This window comes from Arabidopsis lyrata (assembly GCF_000004255.2).
Source record: "Arabidopsis lyrata subsp. lyrata unplaced genomic scaffold ARALYscaffold_4, whole genome shotgun sequence".
NCBI classification, from domain to species: domain Eukaryota; kingdom Viridiplantae; phylum Streptophyta; class Magnoliopsida; order Brassicales; family Brassicaceae; genus Arabidopsis; species Arabidopsis lyrata.
Genome location: NW_003302552.1, coordinates 15,783,206 through 15,807,536, shown reverse-complemented (window position 1 = coordinate 15,807,536; position 24,331 = coordinate 15,783,206). Strand labels below are relative to the sequence as shown.

General features: G+C 36.8%; 6 protein-coding genes and 1 long non-coding RNA gene across 8 annotated transcripts; 6 read left to right on the top strand and 1 right to left on the bottom strand.

The window, feature by feature from the left end:
* The first annotated feature begins 458 nt into the window (after positions 1–458).
* On the top strand, positions 459–3,330 carry LOC9317343 (cysteine-rich repeat secretory protein 11). Its single transcript, XM_021027456.1, has 4 exons — positions 459–1,351; positions 1,853–2,221; positions 2,593–2,700; positions 3,046–3,330. Exons 1-4 carry the CDS (start codon positions 925–927, stop codon positions 3,051–3,053), a joined length of 912 nt encoding a protein of 303 aa, XP_020883115.1. The 5' UTR covers positions 459–924; the 3' UTR covers positions 3,054–3,330.
* Positions 3,331–3,405: 75 nt separating this feature from the next.
* Positions 3,406–6,733, top strand: LOC9317342 (serine/arginine repetitive matrix protein 1). The gene has a single exon (XM_002881229.2). It carries the CDS (start codon positions 4,911–4,913, stop codon positions 6,696–6,698), a length of 1,788 nt encoding a protein of 595 aa, XP_002881275.1. The 5' UTR covers positions 3,406–4,910; the 3' UTR covers positions 6,699–6,733.
* A 4,512-nt stretch (positions 6,734–11,245) lies between these two features.
* On the bottom strand, positions 11,246–11,888 carry LOC110229409. Its single transcript, XR_002332818.1, has 2 exons — positions 11,634–11,888; positions 11,246–11,526 (listed from the first exon to the last, which is right to left on the bottom strand). It is a non-coding gene; the product is annotated as an uncharacterized LOC110229409 (long non-coding RNA).
* A 3,487-nt stretch (positions 11,889–15,375) lies between these two features.
* Positions 15,376–17,221, top strand: LOC9315513 (auxin-responsive protein IAA13). Of its 2 annotated transcripts, none has more exons than XM_021028741.1 (4): positions 15,376–15,936; positions 16,213–16,623; positions 16,718–16,779; positions 16,869–17,210. In XM_021028741.1, exons 1-4 carry the CDS (start codon positions 15,716–15,718, stop codon positions 16,916–16,918), a joined length of 744 nt encoding a protein of 247 aa, XP_020884400.1. In that variant the 5' UTR covers positions 15,376–15,715; the 3' UTR covers positions 16,919–17,210. The 2 variants fall into 2 exon arrangements, with proteins under 2 accessions (XP_020884400.1, XP_020884401.1); XM_021028742.1 differs by having other exon boundaries at positions 15,379–15,936; positions 16,216–16,623; positions 16,869–17,221.
* Positions 17,222–17,303: 82 nt separating this feature from the next.
* On the top strand, positions 17,304–20,561 carry LOC110229294 (receptor-like protein 12). Its single transcript, XM_021029066.1, has one exon. The coding sequence runs from the start codon at positions 18,147–18,149 to the stop codon at positions 20,559–20,561; it is 2,415 nt and encodes an 804-aa protein (XP_020884725.1). The 5' UTR covers positions 17,304–18,146.
* Positions 20,562–21,576: 1,015 nt separating this feature from the next.
* On the top strand, positions 21,577–22,260 carry LOC110229293 (receptor-like protein 12). The gene has a single exon (XM_021029065.1). The coding sequence runs from the start codon at positions 21,577–21,579 to the stop codon at positions 22,258–22,260; it is 684 nt and encodes a 227-aa protein (XP_020884724.1).
* A 199-nt stretch (positions 22,261–22,459) lies between these two features.
* Positions 22,460–24,155, top strand: LOC110229202 (receptor-like protein 12). Its single transcript, XM_021028772.1, has one exon. The coding sequence runs from the start codon at positions 22,598–22,600 to the stop codon at positions 24,047–24,049; it is 1,452 nt and encodes a 483-aa protein (XP_020884431.1). The 5' UTR covers positions 22,460–22,597; the 3' UTR covers positions 24,050–24,155.
* The last annotated feature ends 176 nt before the right edge of the window (positions 24,156–24,331 follow it).

The window sequence follows — 24,331 nt, the reverse complement described above, 5'->3', positions numbered from 1 at the left end:
GGTTTTGCAATCCCATGATTCGTGTTAAGGTATAACCACGTGTTTCCTAACAATTCTAAAGAATGCCTCCGTTTCTCTCTGTCTATGATTTTTCTTTTTTTGTGTGTGAAATGCCATGCTTTATTTAATCATACTTATAACTTGAAATCATAGTTACAACTACAAAATACGTAAACTAAAGCTTAATTGCTATCTACTCGATGAACTTAGGAACGTTTCTATAGTAGTAATTGTACCAACTACAAAATAATACATAACCTTACTAATTATGTTCCATTTTAATTATTGCTGTCGAAAACGTGTTTTCATAAAGTAATTCTTGGGACTTCAATTGAAATGGAACCAAAAGAGTAGTCATTCTAAATTAAAAAGTTAGGTAGTAAATTAACATTTTAAGTGAATCCTAACAATAATAATCAATAATGGTATTAGGATTTACTAAAAGACTGCAAAACACACCAAACAAACGCACTGTAGTCTTAAGACTGGTCAGTGGTGGCTGAAGAAAGAATGAGTGTTTGATTGTTTATTAGTATAATAAAAGAAAACAAATTACGCTCCCTTCTCTATCCTAATCCTATATTTTTCCACATCTCCTAAAGAGAGAGAAAAGAGTGGTCATGGTCATCCACAGCCTCTAAAAAATCTCTCTCTTTCACCATTAAAACCAAATTCAGAAAACCCAGAAGAAGCAAATAAAGAGCTTTTACTGAGCCACCAAACACAGAATTTCATAAACTCCAAAAAAAGTTAAATTCCAAACAAACCCCACAGCAAAAGATTCAATCTCTCTCAATTACCCATATCTCAAAATTCCCATAAAATCTTTCCTCCAAAAACATAACAAAACAACCTCAAACTCTCTTCTTCTACTACAAACAATGTTTTGATTTTTAGTTTCTTCTCCCACACAAACAAAAAGAAATGGGTTTTTATTCACAAAAGCAGCTCTTGTCACTTTACATCATCATCATGGCTCTGTTCTCAGATCTCAAGGAAGCAAAATCGTCTTCACCAGAGTACACAAACCTAATCTACAAAGGTTGTGCAAGACAGAGATTACCAGATCCATCTGGTTTATACTCACAAGCTCTCTCTGCAATGTATGGCTTATTGGTTTCTCAATCAACGAAAACAAGATTCTACAAAACCACAACTGGAACAACAAGCCAAACAAGCGTCACTGGTCTTTTCCAGTGTAGGGGAGATTTAAGTAACAACGATTGTTACAACTGTGTTAGTCGTCTTCCTGTTCTCTCTGGTAAGCTCTGCGGCAAAACCATTGCCGCTAGGGTTCAGCTCTCTGGCTGTTATCTTCTCTATGAAATCTCTGGCTTTGCCCAAATTTCAGGTATTATTACTCCATTATTTGGTTTAATCTCTCTTTCTTCGAAAATGAAATGTTGGTTGTTGAACCGGAATTCGAGTTTCTGTGTGAACTGGTGGATTTCAAGAACCGGGTTAAGCATCAGGTTTCTCCATGTGAAAAGATTGGATTTTTCTTTACTTCCAAATTTTAGTTAAACCAGACAGAACCGGTAAAGTTGGCGGTTTTGGTTGAAAGGGGGGATTTCAATTGTAGGATTATCAAGTGAACCGGTTTTCAATAGTAAAAAGATTGGATTTTTTTGGTTTTAAGTTAGACCAAACCAGGATTAAATAGCCATTGAAGAGATCGGTTTTGATTCAACCTGAGAAACTCTTTGGTTGAATTTTAATGAACCGGTTTCCCTCAAACCAAGCTAGGATTCGACTAAACCAGAGAAACTCTTTTATTATCGAATTAATTTCGCTAAACCATAAAACCGAACCGAGGTTGACTGATTTTAATTCCGGTTTAAATATTCTTTAGGAATGGAGTTGTTATTCAAGACATGTGGGAAGAACAACGTCGCCGGAACAGGATTCGAGCAGAGAAGAGACACAGCGTTTGGGGTAATGCAAAACGGCGTAGTTCAAGGTCACGGCTTCTACGCGACGACATACGAATCGGTTTACGTTTTAGGACAATGCGAAGGCGATGTAGGTGATTCAGATTGTAGCGGTTGCATAAAAACCGCGTTACAGAGAGCTCAAGTAGAATGTGGAAGCTCAATCTCTGGTCAGATATATCTTCATAAGTGTTTTGTCGCTTATAGTTTCTACCCAAATGGTGTTCCCAAGAGGTCTTCTGCTTATCCTAGCTCTGGCTCTTCGACTTCGTCTTCTTCTTCTTCTTCAGGTGAATAATTCTATTTATTTTTCTTTGTTCATTATTATTTTGGTGGAAATTTTCAAAACCAAAGTCCTCGGAAAATCTCGAAAAAGTGTTAAAAAAAAAATGGTTTGATGTTGAGTTTTTAAAATTTATTTATTTGACTATCTTCACTTTAATTCGAAAGGTTTCAGTGTGAGAATTGTTCTTTCGTTTTCAGGCTCCAAATGTGATTTTTCTGTTTCGAATTTGTATTTTTTTCAACATTCTATTTTTTGCTATGATTTCGTAACAATTACTTTTGAGAAAAGAGAGCGTAAACTATAGGAAATGTATTTTAGTAATTTAGATATATTGTAATTTGGATGATTAATAAAATAGTTTGATGAAAAAAACAGGAACAACAGGCAAAACGGTGGCAATAATAGTAGGAGGAACAGCTGGTGTTGGATTTCTTGTCATTTGCTTACTTTTCGTCAAAAACTTGATGAAGAAGAAATATGACGGTATTATTTTTCTCTCTACCAATTATATACACGTATAAATATATACATACGATATTCAAGCACGTATCACGTCTATAAGCACACATGCATACGTAATTCATACGAATTGTCATTTGTCAAAATAAAGATTAGTCACTGTTTTTTTTATAACATAGTAGATATTATCCTTCCTATTTGAGCAAATTGATTTCCAAGATTTGGTTGTAAGAATCTCTATCTTGGCACTTTATTTTCTATATCGAAAAATTAGTGTGGGAACGCATGCATATAAGGAAGGGATACACATGCACATGTTGAGATGAAGAACAAAGGCAAAAACTGATTATTTAATGTTTGTTTTGGCAGATTATTGAAAATAAAGACAACAAAATGAGTCCAACCCCGAAATAGAGGCAAACGTTAATGTGAATTCCGAGGTGCATGCAGTTAATTCCCGATTTTTATTTTTTTCAAATTGTTATTCTTATTTATATTTTTGAGAGGTCGCAATTGTGGTGGGATGGATGAAGAAGAGATATGGGACCATTTTAATATGTTAGAAGAGGGACAAAGTACTTCAATTTATTTTTTCAAAAATGTAAATGATTTTTCTCCTTTTGAAGTTCCTTAAGTACGTACTTGTCTTATTAATTCACTAGCTCTTACAAGTTCGGTAAAGAAAATTCTATTTGAAAGCAGGAACATAAGTGTAGTTTTAAAATGGTTAAATCTTAAAACAGAAATTGATCTGTGCTATGCTAGTTTTTCTGTTATATTCGTATGTTTTAATGATATTTTGTTTTCTAGAGTGTTAAGTTGCTAAAAAAAAAAAAGTGTTAAGTTACTTTTTGAGAACTTGTTTTTTTCTGCCAACTTGTTTTTGGTACTTTTTACCAAAATCTCGTTTGATAAGTAACTTTATTGATATAACCTGGCAATTTTTATTTGTTTCTTGTAAAATGAGTAGGATTCCACCGTGTTTTGTATTATTGTGCCAATTTGCAATATTTAAATCTTATTTCGGCATGTAGAGTTTTTTTTTATTATTCCGAAAATAATCGTGTGCTTGTAATGGTGAATCATGTGCTTGTAATGGTGAATCGTGTGCTTCACAGGTTATGTAATTGTGAATGTGTGTGTTGTTTATGATCGTAATATCATGTGGTCTCGACTCGAGTGAAACTAATAATAATTTTTTAAAGCATTGCTCATGCGAGTTTCATGGAGAAGTGTGAGGCCTTTTATGATTTTGGGAATTGCGAAAATTGATTGATACCTTTTGGGATCAAACATCAATATCTCTGCACAAGTTTTGATGAATCTTGTAGTAATTGTTTTGGCATTTAATTGCATAATATGAGAATGAGGCATAGGGTGGTCCATTTTTGTTACTTTTTAATAGAAGAACCATTATAACAAGAATATTACGAATTTAGGATTATAATAGCCATACAGATACAGGCCTTCAAAAAGACAGAACATATCTCAAACACACACGATCACGAGAGGGAGAGAGAGACACTAAAACTCGACTCTAACCAGACGTAGCACATTATACTGACATTCAATTTGGCCCATGACTGTCTCAATTTGGGCTACAATCAGGCAGCCCATTAATAACACACGAATAAAATCCCAGCTTTTCAAAATTGTGATAGAAGCAAAGCAACAATCACATAGATGAAACCTCTCTTACCAGACAACAAAAGACTTCATAAATCATCTGTGAAAATCACTTTTCCAGAGTAAATTAGCCTCTGGTGTCTATCGTATCGTTGTGCTTGTGCGTAAAGATTAATCATATCTGATATCTCTAAGAATTGACAATTTGATCCTATTAACTCCTAATTTAGCAAACTTCTACAATATCTTACTAAAGATTATCACATGACCCCTAATTTACACTTTCTCTCTCACAATTTTTTACAAACAGCCCAAATATGGAACCTAAGATTGACTTTCTTTATCTCTCTCTCCTCTCTCTGCTTCAAAGGTTAATAAAAACATGGAAAAAAAAGAGATTGGAAGCAATGGCCAATACCTTGTCCATACCATTCGGAGATTTGCCACCAAACGAATAACAATCTAATGATCTATCCAATGGAGAATCGTCCACTCCTTAGGGGGCTAATCAAGAATTCGATTTTCCAATTTCATTGCTCTTTCAATTCTCCTCATTTCATCAAATGTGACTGAATTTTAAAAATATACATTGATTGTGTTCACAAACAATGTCGATGTTTCCTTCTTTCCAGTTGCTAGAGCTCAACATAATCTCTGCTCAAGATCTAGCTCCTGTCTCACGTAAAATGAAGACCTACGCGGTGGCTTGGGTTCACTCCGAACGCAAACTCACCACTCGCGTAGATTACACCGGTGGTGCAAACCCAACATGGAACGACAAGTTCGTCTTCCGAGTCAGCGAAGATTTCCTCTATGCCGATACTTCAGCCGTCGTGGTTGAAATCTACGCCTTACATTGGTTCCGTGATGTTCACGTTGGCACAATCCGTGTTCTCATCAGCAACCTAATCCCTCCAAATCGTCGACCTGGATACAGAAGCAATGACGAGTATCGTCGTACACCACCTCCAGGAATGCGATTCGTTGCGCTTCAAGTTCGCCGACCATCAGGTCGTCCTCAAGGGATATTAAACATCGGTGTGGGAATACTTGACGGATCAATGCGTAGTATGCCACTTTACACCAATATGGACTCATCTGCAGTTGGTTACAGAGATTTGCTTGGGGAAGAAGATCCAAATTTGCAGAATTTGCATCTTAATAGTTTCAAAGGAAGCTCAAAGAATCCACAATCACCATCTTCTAAACAGTACCAATCCGTAGTCTCGAGACCGCCGGTGCTCCGTCGTACAAGGAGCGATACAAGTTCAATGGTCGTTTCCGATCTTCTAAGCAGAGCTGAGCGAAGCCGTGTAGCTAACAGGAAGCCAGCGAGCGCGTTGATGAGCACCGAATCGGAAACTGTACCTACAACGTCGGGACACGATTCGGTGACGTCAGATTCCGAGCTGACGAAATCGATCGATTATGGACTTCCTTACCAATCCCCAAAGATTCCAAGTCAGAGATACGATTCGTACGAGCCTGATTACGTAGATCGATCACCAAACCACAATGTGTTGCGACACGAACCTGATTTCATAGATCAGTCGCCTTATCGATCGTACGATCGTTCACGCAAAACTCCGAGAAGATCAACACCGATGATCGAGAAACCAAGACCGCCGAGAGATTATGACCGTAGCAGTAGCCGCGCTTCACCGTATTTGTCAAGACACGGAACGCCGTTGAGATCAAACATCGTCGCGTCTACTCCGATTAGATCTAACATGGTTGCATCAAGTCCGATGAGATCCACCGGCGTTGGATCAACTCCGAGAAGATCTAACCTCCTCGGTTCGACTCCGTTACGTTCCAACATCGTTGGATCAACTCCGATTCGATCTAACTACATGGCTACACCGATGAAATCGCCTTTACAATTCGGTACTCCGATGAGATCTAATTTAGCAGGACGACCGATTTTAACCGAATCCGAATTAGGTCCGTCGCCATCGGAAGTAGCGCAGAAAATGGCGAAAGAGAGATCACAAGCTAACGAAACAGAGAGTTCGATTCTTAGTGAATGGAGCTTAGACGATGACAGTAACATCGAAGGTCTCCGATCGAAACTCGAGCGATGGCGAACGGAGCTTCCGCCGCTTTACGATCTGGGATCGAGCCATCAAAGCAGCGATGTAGGAAGCGGCGCGATTGTTGTTGCTAATGTAGGTGGAGGAAAAAGCTCGAGGAAGAAAACTCCGGTGGTGAAGAAGAAGCATAATCGCCGTCACACTGAAGGAGGTAACGGACTTTTCTCGTGTTTTAGTAATTTGTGCGGCGTGGAATGCACATTCGTGTGTGGAGGCGGGTCGGATCAAGACGGGTCAAAAAAGAAAGGTGGCTCTGGGCGTTTGCCCCGCTTGGGTTCTGCTGATGATTTGAGTTATTTATGATTACTTTTAATTTTTTATATTTTCAATTTTAGACTGACCAATATTGTTTTATTTTATCTTTTTATATATTTGGTTTGTGAATGAGAAGTATTTGTGAATAATTTATAAAATTCTCTTTTAAATGTCATTGACATATATTTCATGCACTTTTCTAATTCAAATTAATATAAACACACAATGTTAAAAAGAATATGAGATGATACTGATGTCAAAGAAATATATGAGATGGATACTATAAGATAAGTTCATACAAATTTTTTTTTGCTGTAGGGTCATTTTAAAATAATTCTACCATCAAACTATATGATAAGTTCTATATTTAAAATGGGAAAAATGTCGTTTTATCTCCCAACTTTCAAAAAGTGGTCAATTAATACGTCAACTTTATATGTGGCCATTTAAAACATGAAATAAACGTTGACTAACGTTTGAGACATGAAAATTCGTTGACCAGACCAAAATAGACATGCCGTTATCAGTCGTTAACGGAACCTCTAACGCCCGTTATCAACCGCAACGACTCTGTTAATCAACTTTCAAACTGTGGTCATTTTAAACATCAACTTCATATGTGGCCATTCAAAACATGAACTAATCGTTGACTAACATTTGAAACATTAGAATTCGTTGACAAGGCCAAAATAGACATGTCGTCATCATTCGTTAACAGAACCTATAACATCCGTTATCACCCGAAGTTTTAAAATACCCGTTAACGACTCTGTTAGTATGTCCAAAACGACGTCGTTTTGAAAATAATCGAGAGAAAATCAGGACAAATTTTTTGTTTAAAGCATAATCCAAGGACATGGTTTGATATAGAGACAATCGTAGAGACAGTAATTGGAAGCAAACATCGTTTATATATTTATTTTAAATCTAAAAAGGAATCATGGAAGCAAACTTGTAGACCCATCATAGGACTAAATTAGGCATGGGCGTTCGGATATTCGGGTCGTGTTCGGGTCGGGTTCGGGTCGGGTTTTTCGGGTTTGGGTTTAGAAAACTAAGACCCGTTCAGGTATTTTAAAACTTTGGGTTCGGGTCGGGTTCGGATCGGGTATTTCGGGTTTGGATTCGGGTTTACCCAAAGTATCCAAATATTAGAAATTTTGTATCCGATTCTATGCAAAGTATTGAAAAATACTCAAAAAATCTATAAAACCCAAGTATTTTAACCCGAATCTAACCCAAAGTAGCTAAAACACCCGAAATATCTTAACATCCGAATAATTTTGGCACTTAGGTTATTACAAGTATAAATATTACTAATATATTATAACTATGTACTTATATTTTGGGTATGTTCGGGTACTTGTTCGGATTCGAGTTCGGATCGGGTTCGGGTTCGGGTTTTCGGGTTGTGAAGTTTAGAATCCGTTCGGGTATTTTAAAACTTCGGGTGATAACGAATGTTATAGGTTCTGTTAACGAAAGATGACGACATGTCTATTTTGGCCTGGTCAACGAATTCTAATGTTTCAAATGTTAGTCAACGATTAGTTCATGTTTTGAATGACCACATATGAAGTTGATGTTTAAAATGGCCACAATTTAAAAGTTGATTAACAGAGTCGTTACGGGTGATAACGGGCGTTAGAGGTTCCGTTAACGACTGATAACGGCATGTCTATTTTGGCCTGATCAACGAATTTCCATGTCTCAAACGTTAGTCAACGTTTATTTTCATGTTTTAAATAGCCACATATGAAGTTGACGTATTAATTAACTACTTTTTGAAAGTTAGGAGATAAAACGAAATTTTTCCCTATTTAAAATTATGGCAAAATGTGATCACGTGGACCGATGTAAGAAAAAGCAAAGATCACTTTTTGATGGATTCGATTCAGAAATTTTAAATGAATTCATTAACGCATAATACTTAGGGAGATTAAAAATAGAGCGCGTATGAGAACATGGGGAAGAGGCGCGTGTGAGCATTAAGAGCGCGAAAAAGGGAATTTGTGTCTTGCACTAAACGGGTAAAACATCCGGGTGGTCCGCAAAGAGCATTGAACAACGTGTCGTTTTTTATTAAAAAATTTGGTTTGATCAGCCCTTGTCGTTTTGTCTCCTAAAACGACAGCCTTTTTCCTCCTTTCACAACCATATTTTATTTACTTTGCCGCAATTTGTGACAGCATTTCATCTTATTAGTAAAACTAATACTCCCTCTGTTTCGTTTTACTTGTCGTTTTAGAGTTAAAATTTTGTTTGATAATAGTTGTCGTTTTAGGTTTTCGATACAAATGTTTGGTGAAAATTCCAGTTTTATCCTTACTATTTTAATGTTTCGACCAATAAATTTTTTTTATAAAATATATTAATAAAGAGTAAAACAGAAAATTTAATGTTTTTCTTAATTTGTGTGAGAAAAACTTAAACGACAATTAAAACGAAACGGAGAGAGTAATTGGTAAAATTTAAAACAGTGAAACTATTCTACAGTTTTCAGTCTACTATACAGTTTATATTCAGCTGTTTTGTCATTTCATCATTTTAATGATATAAATAAAGAGAATTGTCATTCTACTGTTTTGCTGGTACTTTTTTTTTTTTCTCACAATTCTGATATACTATCCGACTGATGTAATGTAACCAAGCTTTGAGATAAGTTGATACATATAAGAATGCAATAAAATCCCATTTTTAACAGTCATATATATAATTTTTCGTGTCTACCTTCGTTACATATATTTTTGTCATTAAATAAAAAAAAAACTCGTACGTTTATATATATTAACGGAAATTAAAGCAACAAATTCGTTTAGTTAAAAAAATAAAAACAAAGGTGTAAGTTTCTTTTTGGGTTTTTAGTAATAAAACCCCTCAACTAAAGATATATAGTAAGAAAACCCCTCAATTATATATTTAGTGGAAAAACCCTTCAACTTTGAATATGTTCATGCAAATTCCCTTCTGTCTACAGTGTCGTAAAAATTGGACGGACTACAGTTCAAATTAAAACGTAACATTTTTCAGAATCTCTCCTAATCGACTTCTACACCACACAAACTTGAGAGAATCTTACTATGATAAATTATGGTTCATCAATTTAGATTTTTCACTTTGAAAACTTTAGAGCTTAAGTTTGAGGATTTATAATCAGATAGAAGAAGATTTTGTTGTTTTTGTTTACAATTCATGTTGTTTAAGTGTATATATGTCGTTTTTCAGTTTCAATTTAACTGTAACCCGTCTAATTTTTACGATAATGGAGACGAAGGGGAATTTTCATGAACATATTTAAAGTTGAGTAGTTTTTACACTAAATATATAGTTGAGGGTTTTTTTTTACGATTAATCTTAAGTTAAGGGGTTTTATTACTAAAAACCCTTTCTTTTTCGTCTTTTTCTTAAAAGATTGTGTTATAGAATGTCTTAAAGTCTTGACTAAAATTTTCTAAGTCGGATGCTATGGTCTTTATAAAAACACTAACTTTTCTACATATTGATTTTTTAGTCTAGTAGTATATGAAAGTATTCACCATTTATCACTTGCTAAAAATCATGACTAATGCTTAATCTTACTTTACATAATACAATCCTCTTGCAAATTGATACCGTATCATATATCTTTTTTTTTTTTTTTTTTGTTAAATTATCATATATCATATATCATATATCTTTTCTTATAATAGTTATATGTTACTGTTGGGATGTTTATAATACAAGATCAATCAAATCAAACAAATAAATATTTGCAAGCGTGAAGTCATCTCCATCATTTATCCTCAACATTTGATTACATATTATACATCATGAATCTGCTTTTGTCTTTTCCTTCAACTTGTTGCATGTTCACAAGAGACAACACACAATTCACGGTACATTTGAACGATTTTAATTCGTTGCATATTCGTTGAAATATATATACACAAACTAGATCGATTTAAAGAATTCTGGATGTTGAAAAAGCTTTACAAACTAAAAAAATGTATAACTTACATGTAACTCACTAATAGTAAATGAGAAAAGCTCACATCTACATTTTCATTATCGAGTTAAACTACACTTTTTGAGCACCTAGACCTAAGTTTTATTTTTCCGGAGATATATAAGGTGGTTTCTAATATAAAAAATATGTTCTTACACGATGAGAGCTGAAGTTAGGTGAGTTATATTTAATGAACTTAGTTGTTAATGTTTCATTAAAACTTACGAATTCTCCCTAATTCCTAAATATTTTTTTAAACAACATTCGTTTACACTATATGATACTGTAGATTTATGCGGATAATAAATAGCTGTTTCGTATAATCTACTTATTTTCTTATTTTACCTTTATAGACAACCCCACAGCCCACTTGGGTATCGACTTTATAGTTAAAGCAATGTTCGTTGCCTTTTTGTCCTATAAAGGAACGACACAGATAGCTAGGCCTGGGCAATCGGTTTTATCGGTTTGTTCGGTTCGGTTTATTCGGTTTTTCGGGTTTTTCGGTTTTTAAAATTTCTGCCGAATTGAACCAAATAAAAATTCGGTTCGGTTCGGTCGGTACTCGGTTTGTTCGGTTCGGTTATAGGCCAAAAAATCAATTCCGAAATAAACCGAAATTTTTTCCAATTCGGTTAATTCGAACCGAATTAGACCAAAATAAAGATAATGGGCTTTTAATAAGCAAAATTTTACGGTTACAAACGAGTAAAATAATGGGCCATGACTAATTACAGAGTTAAGCCCAAATAAAACTAAAACCCAAGTTCAAAAAAAAAATTAGGGTTGATAGACTCGCCGCTACTCTCTTCCTCCGCTGTGACAGTGACGGCGACGAGATGGCGGTGTCATCAAACAATGCGATCTCTCCGAATAAACCCTCAACGAAAGCTATCATACCATCGTCAAAATCACATGCAGTAAGAATCCAATATCTAAAATTGAGAAAATAGGAAAAGAAAAACAAAATTGAAAATCGATTAGATCTGAAGTTTTACATGCCGTGTGTTTGGTGACGAGGAGGAGCGTAACGGCGACGCCAGCGATAAACGGCCAAAACATTTCGAATCTGAACCACAGACTCGATGTCGGAGAGAATGATTCAAAATAGCCATGGGTTAGGATGATATGGCCAACAACGTTTCAAATCTCTCTTGAATAACACTTGCCATGGATTGATGTCGAGGCTGAGAAAGAAGAAGAGAAGAAAAGAGATGGAGAAGAAGAAGAAGAAGCTATAAAGTTAATGAAGGAATGAGAAGAGATCGAAGGAGAAAAGAAGAAAGGAGATGGACATGAAGAAGCTATAGAAAATAGATCTAGGGTTTTTGTTTTTTATATGGGTGTCTATTAACCGATAAAACCGATCGGTTATCGTCTGTCGAACCGAACCGAACCGAGAACCGAAGTCTAATTATAATTCTGCCGATCGGTTTAGCCTTTCCTTCCTTATCAGTGGCGAAAACCGAAAAAATCGGTTTGTTCGGTTCGGTTAATTCGGTTTATTCCGATTGCCCAGGCCTACAGATAGCCCAAGATAAAATAAAACTAACTAAACAAGTGAGTAAAAATTGCAAAATAAGCGAATATTAAAATTAACACGCAATTCTAGAACAAACGTAGATAACGTGAAAAACATAGAATCAAATATTTGATATCGACTAACTGGTAGTGTACTTGGAACTGCGAGAATAAGTCGCTTTGAAGTTTGAAGAGGTTCAGGTGTCCTGAGTTTTCTAATAAAATAAAACACACTTGTAATTCTTCTTTGGTTGAGATATTACTTTATAGCTAATAGTTTGCAAATAGTTTGCAAACCAAAAAAGGAAGGGGGCTTTGGACTAAGATCCATCCGTGAGGCCAATGATGTTTGTTGTCTGAAATTAATTTGGCGAATCGTCTCGCATGCTGACTCGCTGTGGGTGAAGTGGATAAAAGCATATCTGCTTAAGCAAAGCACACTTTGGTCTGTTAAGCCAACGTACCAAGGTTCTTGGATGTGAAAAAATCTATTAAAATTCAGAGAGATTGCAAGAAGTTTCTGCAAAGTCGATGTAAAAAATGGTGAGAGAACGTCATGTTGGTATGACAATTGGTCAAGTATGGGGCCGTTGTTTGATGCTGCAGGGGAACGAGGCCAAATAGATCTGAGAATAAGTAAGTATACGAGAGTTGCAGAAGTATGGGCTAGCCGGAGACGTCGCCTACATCGAGCTGAAATTCTGAATAAAATTGAGAGGGAATTGCTTCTAAAAGGCGAAACAGAGTAGCAGCAGAGGACATTGTCCTATGGAAGGGGAAGAACAATATCTATCGGCCAAGTTTCTCCACTAAAGACACTTGGCATCTTACACGCACTGTTACAAACGAAGTCGCTTGGCACAAAAGTGTCTGGTTTCCTCACGCTACGCCAAAATTCTCCTTTTGTGTTTGGTTAGCGGCCCAAAACCGCCTATCAACGGATGACAGAATGATGCATTGGAACAGAGGAATTTTCACAGCCTGTGTTCTCTGCAACAACACTCTTGAATCACATGACCATCTCTTTTTCTCCTGTAGTTTCACCTCTGAAGTATGGCAGGCCTTGGCAAAAAACATCTACCGATCGAGATATTCCACAAACTGGCACGATTTGATACTCTCCACTTCTGGTCATTGGCAGAACAGAATTGTAAGTTTCATTGCTCGCTATGTTTTCCAAGCAACGATCCATGCTATTTGGCGGGAACGAAACGGAAGAAGACATGGTGAAGACCCAAACCCTCCAGTTAGACTAATCAAATGGATTGATAAGCAAGTAAAGAATCAACTCTCTTCAATCAAAGCAACCGGAGAAAGAAGATATGACATGGGTCTTCAAATCTGGTTCGCGGCAAGAAGTTAATCTTACAAACAAAGTCTGATGAAATTCTGTTTTTCTTAAACTTTCTAAATTACACGTTGCACTCGATGTACAAACGAATATTTTTCTTTTGAATTTAATTTAACATTACATTCAAAAAATAAATAAATAATAATACTGTGAAATTTCTACATATTTTACTTCAACAAACTTCGATAACAATCTAATATATTCATTTTAAACTCTTAAAAGAAAGCATAAAATGATGATTAATCTGTGAACTCTTGTAAATCCATTATTATTGTTGCAAAATACAACTAGTAAAATTTTAGAAGAGAAAGATGATTTTTTTTTTTTATTACATATTACAAAGAAGATGAATCTAAATTCTTTAAAAGAAAGCGAAATTAACCGATTTTGAATTGTATGAACAATTGATGACTTGATAGCTTCAATAATGTATAACTTGTTTGCCAAAATTCCCAGTTTCGTTCGTATTATATTACATAAATTTTACTATTTTAGTATGCAAGAGGAGTTTTATGACATTATTCGAAGCAAGAGATTTCAAACAATATGAAACCCGCAAAAATTGTTGATAGAAGTTGTTGTTTGATTTCTTTTCTGAAATGAGGCCATATGGAGAAAACGAAAAAAAAGCTGCGAGTGTGGTTTCAAACCAGCAGTGCATAGAATACAAGTCGCAAAGACATCCATATCCCATTGAGTGAGGCGTTTGCGAGTTTACAACAAACATATGTTACAATAAGTTATCGGTTTAGGGATTAACATGTTAGTAGCATGACTGATAAAAGTTGTTTTAATGATTACAAAATAGTGTCGGTAAAAAATGTGAGATGAGTAATCCAAATTATGGTCGAAATTACTATAATTCTGTTTTTAAAATGTACAAATTATTAATGAAAACTAAGTTTGTTATCCTAGCAAATTCATTAATAGAGTATGAAATACAATGTTCTCATTTAGTCATGATTTCGATCAAAAGAGGAATTTCCACACATCAATTGCGATTGAAAAAGTTTTCAAAGGATCATCATAGCATATCAAGAAACATGATGATGAATAATCTCATCACCACTATTTATTTAATAATTCCTTATTATGAAAACCAATTTTGTTCTCACTTTATTTGATACCCATCATAGTCCTCCACGAAAAAAAGAAAAGAAAAGAAATGGCCTATAACATTATTTAATGACAACTTAAATATTCGTTGAAATACATGAATATTGAATTGAAACTAATTTAAAGCGAATATAAAAATGTTATACTATAGTGGTGTTTTCTTAATTATTCAAATCCAAAATAAAATTTCATTAGATACATAATAATCTTTTAAGTTTCAAACCATAATAACATAGTTGATGACAAAATATTGTAAAGATTAATATAATTTTTTGGAACAAAATGATTAGTCATTCCAATCAAAATTTAACAGTTGTATATCCACTATCTTCATATATTCCAATAGTGATCCAAAATTAAACCTAAAATTTTATTTTTCAAAACTGGTACGAAGCTATACATTTTCACATATTTAGCAGTTTTGTTGCCATATAAAGCATAGCTAGCAGATAAGATCAAACGAATACAAGTAAACTCCATATAGCAGCAATCATCAAAACGAATACAAATTCTTGCAAAAATAGAAAAGAAAGTGTGATGTAAAACATAGCTTTCCACAAATACAAAACACAAACCACAAAACAACAATTTTTATTGAATAAGATTAGTTTTATCATTTTTATAAACACAGGAGAAAACAATAACGCAAACGAGAGCACGACAAGTTTGATAATGTCGGGAAGAATTTTGGTTATAATTAGAATTAGAAATAAAAAAGTAAAAGAGAAGAAGAATGGCATTGTTGTTGGTATGGCCACTACCAGACATATGGGTCCTACTCTTCTCATCACTCTCTCCACCACCTAATCCTCTCTCTCTTTCTCTTTCTTCTTCCTCAATTCTTGAAACTCTCTTTCAGATTTCAAGAAACCCTTAAAATCCTCTCTCTGTCTCTTTCTGTTTGTTTGTTTTCTTGTTTCCTTCTCTCTCTCTCTCTCTCTCTTTCTTTGTCTTCCTTTCCCAGGTTTTTTTGCTCTCTCTGCTTTCTTGACTTTCAAAAGACTCTTTCTTTCTTTTGGGTTGATTTTGGATTCTAGGGCTCTCTGCTTTTAGTGGGTTTTTGTTCTTGTTGTTGTTGTTGTGAATTTTCTGATGATTACTGAACTTGAGATGGGGAAAGGTGAGAGTGAGCTTGAGCTTGGTCTAGGGCTGAGTCTTGGCGGTGGAACGGCGGCCAAGATTGGTAAATCAGGTGGTGGTGGCGCGTGGGGAGAGCGTGGGAGGCTTTTGACGGCTAAGGATTTTCCTTCTGTTGGTTCTAAACGAGCTGCTGATTCTGCTTCTCATGCTGGTGCATCTCCTCCTCGTTCAAGGTTCGTCTTCTTAAAGCTTTTGGTTTCAAAGAAAGATCTTTTAAGATGTTTATATCCTTTGTGTGATGTGAAACTGATATTATGAGAACATAGTTTGTTTAGGAGTTTCTTAAAAGATTCTTTAGTGTTTGGAGTATACTTGATCTCACAGTTATGTAGGAAGAAGGGCTCTGTTTTGGAATTAGGAATCTTGAATAGTTGAATCTGTTCTTGAAATTGGTCTTGATTCATTTGGATATATTACAAGTCCTGACTTGATGTTTGTTTTATTTGTAGCAGTCAAGTTGTGGGATGGCCTCCTATAGGGTCACACAGGATGAACAGTTTGGTTAATAACCAAGCTACGAAATCTGCGAGGGAAGAAGAAGAAGCTGGTAAGAAGATAGTCAAAGACGATGAACCTAAAGATGTGACGAAGAAAGTGAATGGGAAAGTGCCAGTTGGGTTTATTAAGGTGAACATGGATGGAGTTGCTATAGGAAGGAAAGTGGATTTGAGTGCTCATTCTTCTTACGAGAATTTGTCGCAAACATTGGAAGATATGTTCTTTCGCACTAATCCGGGTACTATCGGGTTAACCAGTCAGTTCACTAAACCATTGAGGCTGTTAGATGGATCGTCTGAGTTTGTACTTACCTATGAAGATAAGGAAGGAGATTGGATGCTTGTTGGCGATGTTCCATGGAGGTAATACTTCCAAAAACCTTGAGTTTATCATCTTCTAAATTCTGATGAATGTTTTGTGATGATCTAACTCGCTCTTGTTTTGGTACTATCTTAGAATGTTCATCACCTCAGTGAAAAGGCTTCGGGTTATGAAAACCTCTGAAGCTAATGGACTCGGTATGTAGATTATCTCATCTTGATTTATCTTCTTATTTCTCGAAAAGACTCAAGGAAAAAGTTGGACTAAAACATGTTAATATATGCAGCTGCACGAAATCAAGAACCAAACGAGAGACAAAGAAAGCAGCCGGTTTAGCTCTCTTTCCGACGTTACGCTGTTACAGGTTTTCTTTTTTTTGGTTTTTGCAAGTCTGAGATACTTCTGAAGCAAGCATAAAGAAGAAGCATAAGCTAGATTGATCTTATATCCAGTTTGTGTATTTTCTTGGTTCTTCTAATGGTGTTTACTGGTTTTCTTTAGGTTTTTTTTTGCTGTCTTTTAAATTTCGGTTGCGATTTCACTATATACTATGGATGGAAGAGAATGCTCTTTATATCTTTTACTACACTGTAAATATTTGAAGCTTATCTAATATCGTTTAAGGGTTTTAGTTTATGAGTTTACTCTAATTGATCTTAGAACTATGCCACTATATCCACAAATAACTACTCAGATCAAAAGGGGTTACAGAAACATAAGACAAGAAAACAAACAGATTACGAAACTCATTATGTATTTACAAAACGTTTCACACAGTTAAAACTTCTTATAATGAACTACACTAATCTGTCAGTTAAAATTCCCTCTATGTAGTTTCTTTACTCGTTTCCGTATTGGAATCTTGGCATTGTTGATCTCTGATGCTCTGCCTCCAATGGTGTGCTGATGCAAAATTTCAGATTTTGACGGTCTTTATGCTTTTGTAAGATGCTGAAGCCTCACCATGACCCGTCTTGTTTCAGTAACGAGAGAATGTCCAAGCAAGTTGATGTCTCTGCTTACCTGCGAGAACTGGACGATATATATTTAGGGTTTTGTGGAACTTTTGCAGGCGGCTGTTTCTTCATTTGGATAGGCTTGATGTTGGTGGAATAGCCTTACAAATCTCTAATGTGTTTTTCTTCTTCAATTCTGAAAAGACTTTCACAACATCAGGTTTTCGCCAATCAAATCAAAATTAATGTCACTTCTTCGTTGTAAGGCTCTAAGGCTACCACGGACCAAGTCTCCTTGGAAATTTGACCAAGTCTTTTCCAAGCCATAAACAGATTAATGCCATTTCCCTCACTGCTACGCTACTGAGTGTGAACGTGTGTTAAATTGTTCAAAGTGATGTGAATGTAACACAAATGATACGTAAGAGATATCGATGTGCATTTCACTTCTTTGATCTCATTGGCGCTCTTAAGCATAATCTTCTTCAGTCCCCACTACCAAGACTTTTAGTAAGCTCCAAATCTTCGCTGAACATGGATATATATAGTAGACCCATCTTCTCCGTCTCTTTGCTTAAAGCATATTATTCTTCTAAAGATATTACATAATGGCCATGTCAAGTCTGCGTTTCCATTTTCTCTTGGTACTCTTACTTCGTTCTGTTTTTGCTTCAAGCGTCTTAATGATTGATGGTCTTGTTGTTGGACTTGCTGCTTGTCGCTCTGACCAGATTCAAGCACTTCTGCAGTTCAAGAACGAGTTTGATTCCCGCGGTTGCAACCCCAGTGACTACTTCAACGGAGTCGGGTGTGATAACACGACAGGTGCAGTCATGAAGCTACAGCTCCCAAGTGGCTGTCTCACTGGAACTCTCAAACCAAACAGTAGCCTCTTCGATTTGCATCAGCTTCGTTACCTTAATCTCTCTCACAACGATTTCAATTCCTCTTCACTCCCTTGTGAATTCAGCAATCTCAACAGATTAGAGGTTTTGTCTCTTGCCTTTAGTAGCTTTACTGGTCAAGTTCCTTCCTCAATTAGTAACTTAAGCATGCTCTCCTCTTTAGATGTTTCCCATAACGAGCTCACCGGTAGTTTCCCACTTTTACAGAATCTAACCAAACTCTCTATTTTAGACATTTCCTATAATCAAATCACTGGAAACATCCCTTCTTCTCTACTCACAATGCCTTTCTTGTCAATACTTGATTTGACTGAGAACCATCTCACCGGTCCTATTGACGCTCCAAACTCCTCTTTTTCATCTAGACTAGAGAGCCTTCGCCTTGGCCATAACCAATTTGAAGCACAAATTCTAGAGCCCATCTCAAAGTATATCACGCTCAAAGATCTCGATCTTTTTTCCCTAAACATAAGCCCCCCAATTGACTTAAGGCTCTTCTCCTCTCTCAGATCTTTGTTGAGCCTTCGTTTGTCCGGAAATCAGTTATCACCTGCCAGTTTAAGCGCACATCCAGACATCCCATTGAACTTGAAAAGACTGGCCTTGTCAGGTTGTGGCATTAGTCAGTTCCCAAACTTGTTAAAGAGCCTTCACAACTTGGAGATTATAGATATATCCAACAATAATATCAGAGGGAAAGTCCCTGAGTGGTTGTGGAACCTTCCTCGTTTGAGCATAGTGAGTCTTTCTAATAATTCTTTCACAAGTTTTGAAGGTTCGGGAGAAGTTTTAGAGAACTCATCGGTGAGGATATTAGATTTGGCTTTAAACCATTTTGAAGGACCACTTCCTAATCCACCATACTCTCTCAACCTCTTATCAGCATGGAACAATAGCTTCACTGGAAACATACCTCTTTCAACCTGCAACCGAACATCTCTTACCATTCTTGATCTATCCTACAACAACTTAACCGGTCCAATTCCTCGATGTTTGAGTAATTTCCAAGAGTCTCTCATTGTAGTGAACCTCCGGAAGAACAACTTGGAAGGAAGTCTTCCAGATATGTTCTCTGATGGTGCCTTGCTTCGGACACTTGACGTTGGCTACAATAAATTAACCGGGAAGCTTCCAAGGTCTCTTCTGAATTGCTCCTCGCTAAGGTTTGTAAGTATAGACCACAACAGAATCAAAGACACATTTCCTTTCTGGCTTAAGGCTTTGCCTGATTTACAAGCTCTTACCCTCCGTTCAAACAAATTCCATGGCCCTATATCTCCTCCTGATCGAGGTCCTCTTGCGTTTCCCAAGCTGCGCATACTTGAAATAGCAGATAACAACTTTACAGGAAGCTTGCCACCAAATTACTTTGTGAACTGGGAAGCATCATTACTCCAGATGAATGAAGATGGGAGAATCTATATGGGAGACTACAACAATCCTTACTATAGTTACGAAGATACAATGGATTTGCAATACAAAGGTCTGTTCATGGAGCAAGGAAAGGTCCTTACTTCATACGCCACCATTGATTTTTCTGGGAACAAACTTGAAGGACAGATACCCGAATCCATTGGTCTTTTGAAGGCATTGATCGCACTCAACTTATCAAACAACGCATTCACAGGTCATATTCCGCTGTCTTTGGCAAATGTTACAGAGCTGGAGTCACTAGACCTCTCAAGAAACCAACTGTCAGGGAATATTCCTAAAGGACTCGGAAGCCTCTCGTTTTTGGCGTACATAAGTGTGGCCCACAACCAACTCACAGGTGAAATTCCACAAGGAACACAAATCACTGGGCAACATAAGTCCTCATTTGAAGGGAATGCAGGGCTTTGTGGTCTTCCTCTCGAACAAAGTTGCTTCGACCCTGGTGTGCCGCCGTTACAACCAAAGCAAGAAGACAAAGAAGAAGAAGGAGAGGTGTTGAACTGGAAAGCAGTGGCTATAGGATATGCTTCTGGAGTGTTGATTGGATTGGCAATAGCACAAATCATTGCTTCATACAAACCAGAGTGGCTCGTCAAGACCGTTAGGAATGTTTGGGTTTTGTGTTTGATCTTTAAATGTCTGTCAAGTAGTTCGTCTTCTTTTGTAAATCGTCTTCTTTTGTAAAAAAGCATCAAATTTAGTTGTTGTTCTTAAATAAATCGACGTTTGAATAAAAACAAAGAAAATTAGCAACCCGAAATTCGAAAGAGCATATTATTTAAAGGAGAATTCGATTGTTCTTGCTTTTAATGAAAACATGAGGAAAAGGGCAAAAATGAAATTAATATCGGAAGCCAGTGACTTCTCAACGGGATTGGAGTGACAGACAGTGATCTCAATTCCATTGGGAAAATATTAACAAACTGGTTTAGTTAAATTAATGTTATTAGTAGTACCGGTTGAGTGTAAACCGAAATCAGTGGCCATCTCTACGAAGTTCAATCTGCTTTCAAACAGTTTCATGCAGCCTAATGAAGCTTGGGCTTAGGGCCCCCAAAAGTTTTGAGTCCATTAGTAATAAAATTAGGTCCCATTTTTCTAAACCTTTAAGATTTGGTCTGAATTTTTCAAATTTATCTAAAAATCCCCAACAATTTTTTTTTTTTTTTGCTTGGGCCCTGTGTGGGTTACATGAGTTCAGTCTGCTTTCAACGGAGTTCCCTCTTTATAGTTGCTTCTTTCTTAGTCAAAGAAGTTTTAGCTAAAATGCTCAGTCATTTTTAAGTTCTTAACAGGAGATCATTAGAGCTTATGTTTAGATAGATACCAATGAAAGAAACTATGCGCATGAAAACTCTCTCATGCATAGCTGAAAACTGATCCATACAAATCAAACTCCAACCAATCTCAGCAAACTTATGTCACTACTCTTTAAAGCACTAAGGCTATCAACTCTTTGAACTTTTGACTTTGACTGATTCTTCTCCAATCCAAGTAAACAAATCATGCCACTTATGCATACCAAGTCAAAGTTTGTTTTTCTTGTCTTGGTGAAACTCTTCAAATTCAACTTTTGTTCGGGGAATATTGATAAGCGACAGCTCCAATCCTAAAACCACACACTCACATGTATACATATTGAGCTTTTACGTCTCTTTGCTTGAAGAATATCAGTCTGCTTCAATACTTCATGACGACCATGACGTCAAAATCGCGTCTGTGTTTTTCCTCGTTACTCTTACTCCACTGTATCGTCTTCGATTCATACTTCTTAGTGATCAACGCTCTTGCTTGTCGTCCCGACCAGATCAAAGCTCTTCTGGAGTTCAAGAACGAGTTTGAATCCGGTGGTTGCACCCGCATAGATTACTTTAACGGTGTCCTGTGTGATAACAAGACTGGTGCGGTCACGAAGCTAGAACTCCCAAGTGGCTGCTTCACTGGAAATCTCAAACCAAACAGTAGCCTCTTCGAGTTGCATAAGCTTCGTTACCTTAATCTCTCTCACAACAACTTCATTTCCTCTTCACTCCCTTCTGAATTCAGCAATCTTAACAGATTAGAGGTCTTGTCTCTTTCCTCTAATGGCTTCCTGGGTCAAATTCCTTCCTCATATAGTAACCTAACCTGGTTAACCCAGTTGGATATCTCACATAACGAGGTCACTGGTAGTTTCCAGATTGTCCAGAATCTCACCAAGCTTTCCATTTTGGACCTTTCCTATAATCATTTCTCTGGAACCATCCCTTCTTATCTGCTCACTATGCCTTTCTTGTCATATCTAGATCTCCGTGGAAACCATCTCACTGGCCCCATTAAAGTTCCCAACTCGTCTTCTTCATCAAGGCTCGAGCACTTGTTCCTTGGGCATAACAAATACTAAAGCCTATCTCAAAGCTAATAACCCTCAAAGACAGGGCCGGCCCAAGACTAAAGCCCGTAAAGCATGGGCTTTAGGCAGCAAATGTCTATAAAAGAATTTTGGGGCATCATTTTTCATAAATTTATTGTGGTAGAGTGGTTAACACCTCCTTTCTCTCAACATAGTTGCTGAGTTCAAACCTTCCTAGTGTAATTCGTTCCTAAACGTAAGCAACCCAATTGACTTAAGAATCTTTACCTCTCTCAAATCTTTGCTGAACCTTGACCTTTCCGGTAATAATATATTGGCGGCAAGCCTAAGCTCAGATTCTGATATTCCACCAAAATTATACCGGTTGATGTTGAAGAGCTGCAACATCAGCGAGTTCCCAAAGTTTCTAAAGACCCTACAGAATCTAGGGCGTTTAGACCTTTCCAACAATAGAATTAAAGGGAAAGTTCCAGAGTGGTTATGGAGTCTTCCCAGATTGAGCATAGTTAATCTTTCAAACAATTCCTTTAACGGATTTGAAGGTTCCGCAGACATTCTCCGTAACTCATCAGTTACAATGTTAGATTTTAGTTTAAACGCCTTCACAGGATCACTCCCTGTTCCACCACTCTTGATCAACCTCTTTTCTGCATGGAACAATAGTTTCACAGGGAACATACCTCTTTCAACTTGCAACCGAAGCTCTCTCAATGTTCTTGATCTATCCTACAACAACTTCAGCGGCTCAATTCCTCAATGCCTGAGTAAGTTAACAACAGTCAATCTCCGGAAGAACAACTTGCAAGGAACTATTCCTGACATATTTGATAGCAATTCTCTGCTACAAACACTTGATGTTGGGTACAATCAAATAAACGGCAAGCTTCCAAGGTCTCTTGTGAATTGTTCTTTTCTAAAGTTTCTGAATGTGGAGCACAACAAAATAAAAGACTTGTTTCCATTCTCGCTCAAGGTTTTGCCGGATTTGGAAGTCATTTCTCTCCGTTCAAACAGATTTTATGGTCCTATATCTCCTACTCAAGGACCTTTAGGATTTCCTGAGCTACGGATACTTGAAATATCAGATAATAACTTTACCGGAAGTTTGTCACCAGATTACTTTGTAAATTGGAGTGCATCATCAAACAAGATATATGGAGATGGGTGGATGTATATGGGAGACTATGAGAATGCTCTATATCAGTATTTTTATACTTTAGACTTGCAAAACAAAGGTCTATATATGGAGCATGAAAAGGTACTTACTTTCTATGCTGCCATTGATTTCTCTGCAAACAGACTTGGTGGACAGATCCCAGATTCTATTGGTCTCTTGACGGAACTCATTGCACTCAACTTATCCAACAACTTATTCACCGGCCAAATTCCGCTGCCTTTTGCCAATGTTACTGAACTCGAGTCACTAGACCTGTCCCGAAACAAACTCTCGGGTAAAATCCCTCAAGAACTCGGGACCCTCTCGTTTCTGGCGTACATAAATGTCTCTCATAACCAACTCATGGGTGAAATACCAAAAGGCACACAGATTAGTGGGCAACCTATATCTTCCTTTGCAGGGAATGCAGGACTTTGTGGTCTTCCTCTCCAGGAAACTTGCTTTGCCTCTAGTGCGCCCCCAACACAACAAGAAAAACACGAAGATGACGAAGAGGAAGAAGAAGTGTTGAGCTGGAAAGCAGTAGCAACAGGGTATGGGCCTGGACTTTTGTTTGGATTGGCAATTGGACATGTTCTTGCTTTATACAAGCCGGAGTGGCTCGTCAAGATAATTGGTTCGGAGAAGTGCATATACCATTAGAGTTGTTTCTTTCTTGCGTTTGATTCTTGGATCCTCTGTCATATAGTTCATGTGTTTGTAATCAAGCATCATATGTATTAAAGGACATTCTCTTCACCAGCTTTTCCTGTTTCATTTACAATCTCAGCCAGGTCAGTGTCGCTCAACTCATGGATCAAAAACAAGGTGTTCTCATGAAAGTCAACAGATGAATATATTTCAATGAGAAAATGGATTAAACAATGGCAAATGACAGAGAATCTAGCAAGAGGTCCTAACTTTACATAAGAGGAAAGTGCTTAA

What these genes read in the sequence shown, in the direction of transcription:
- LOC9317343 (XM_021027456.1), top strand. Translation starts at nt 925, where the DNA reads ATGGGTTTTTATTCACAAAAGCAGCTCTTGTCACTTTACATCATCATC. An exon ending in TGGCTTTGCCCAAATTTCAG is followed by an intron (nt 1,352 to 1,852) that starts GTATTATTACTC and finishes AATATTCTTTAG; the next exon opens with GAATGGAGTTGTTATTCAAG. An exon ending in GTCTTCTTCTTCTTCTTCAG is followed by an intron (nt 2,222 to 2,592) that starts GTGAATAATTCT and finishes TGAAAAAAACAG; the next exon opens with GAACAACAGGCAAAACGGTG.
- LOC9317342 (XM_002881229.2), top strand. Translation starts at nt 4,911, where the DNA reads ATGTCGATGTTTCCTTCTTTCCAGTTGCTAGAGCTCAACATAATCTCT.
- LOC9315513 (XM_021028741.1), top strand. Translation starts at nt 15,716, where the DNA reads ATGATTACTGAACTTGAGATGGGGAAAGGTGAGAGTGAGCTTGAGCTT. An exon ending in GTTGGCGATGTTCCATGGAG is followed by an intron (nt 16,624 to 16,717) that starts GTAATACTTCCA and finishes GTACTATCTTAG; the next exon opens with AATGTTCATCACCTCAGTGA. An exon ending in CTCTGAAGCTAATGGACTCG is followed by an intron (nt 16,780 to 16,868) that starts GTATGTAGATTA and finishes TAATATATGCAG; the next exon opens with CTGCACGAAATCAAGAACCA.
- LOC110229294 (XM_021029066.1), top strand. Translation starts at nt 18,147, where the DNA reads ATGGCCATGTCAAGTCTGCGTTTCCATTTTCTCTTGGTACTCTTACTT.
- LOC110229293 (XM_021029065.1), top strand. Translation starts at nt 21,577, where the DNA reads ATGACGTCAAAATCGCGTCTGTGTTTTTCCTCGTTACTCTTACTCCAC.
- LOC110229202 (XM_021028772.1), top strand. Translation starts at nt 22,598, where the DNA reads ATGTTGAAGAGCTGCAACATCAGCGAGTTCCCAAAGTTTCTAAAGACC.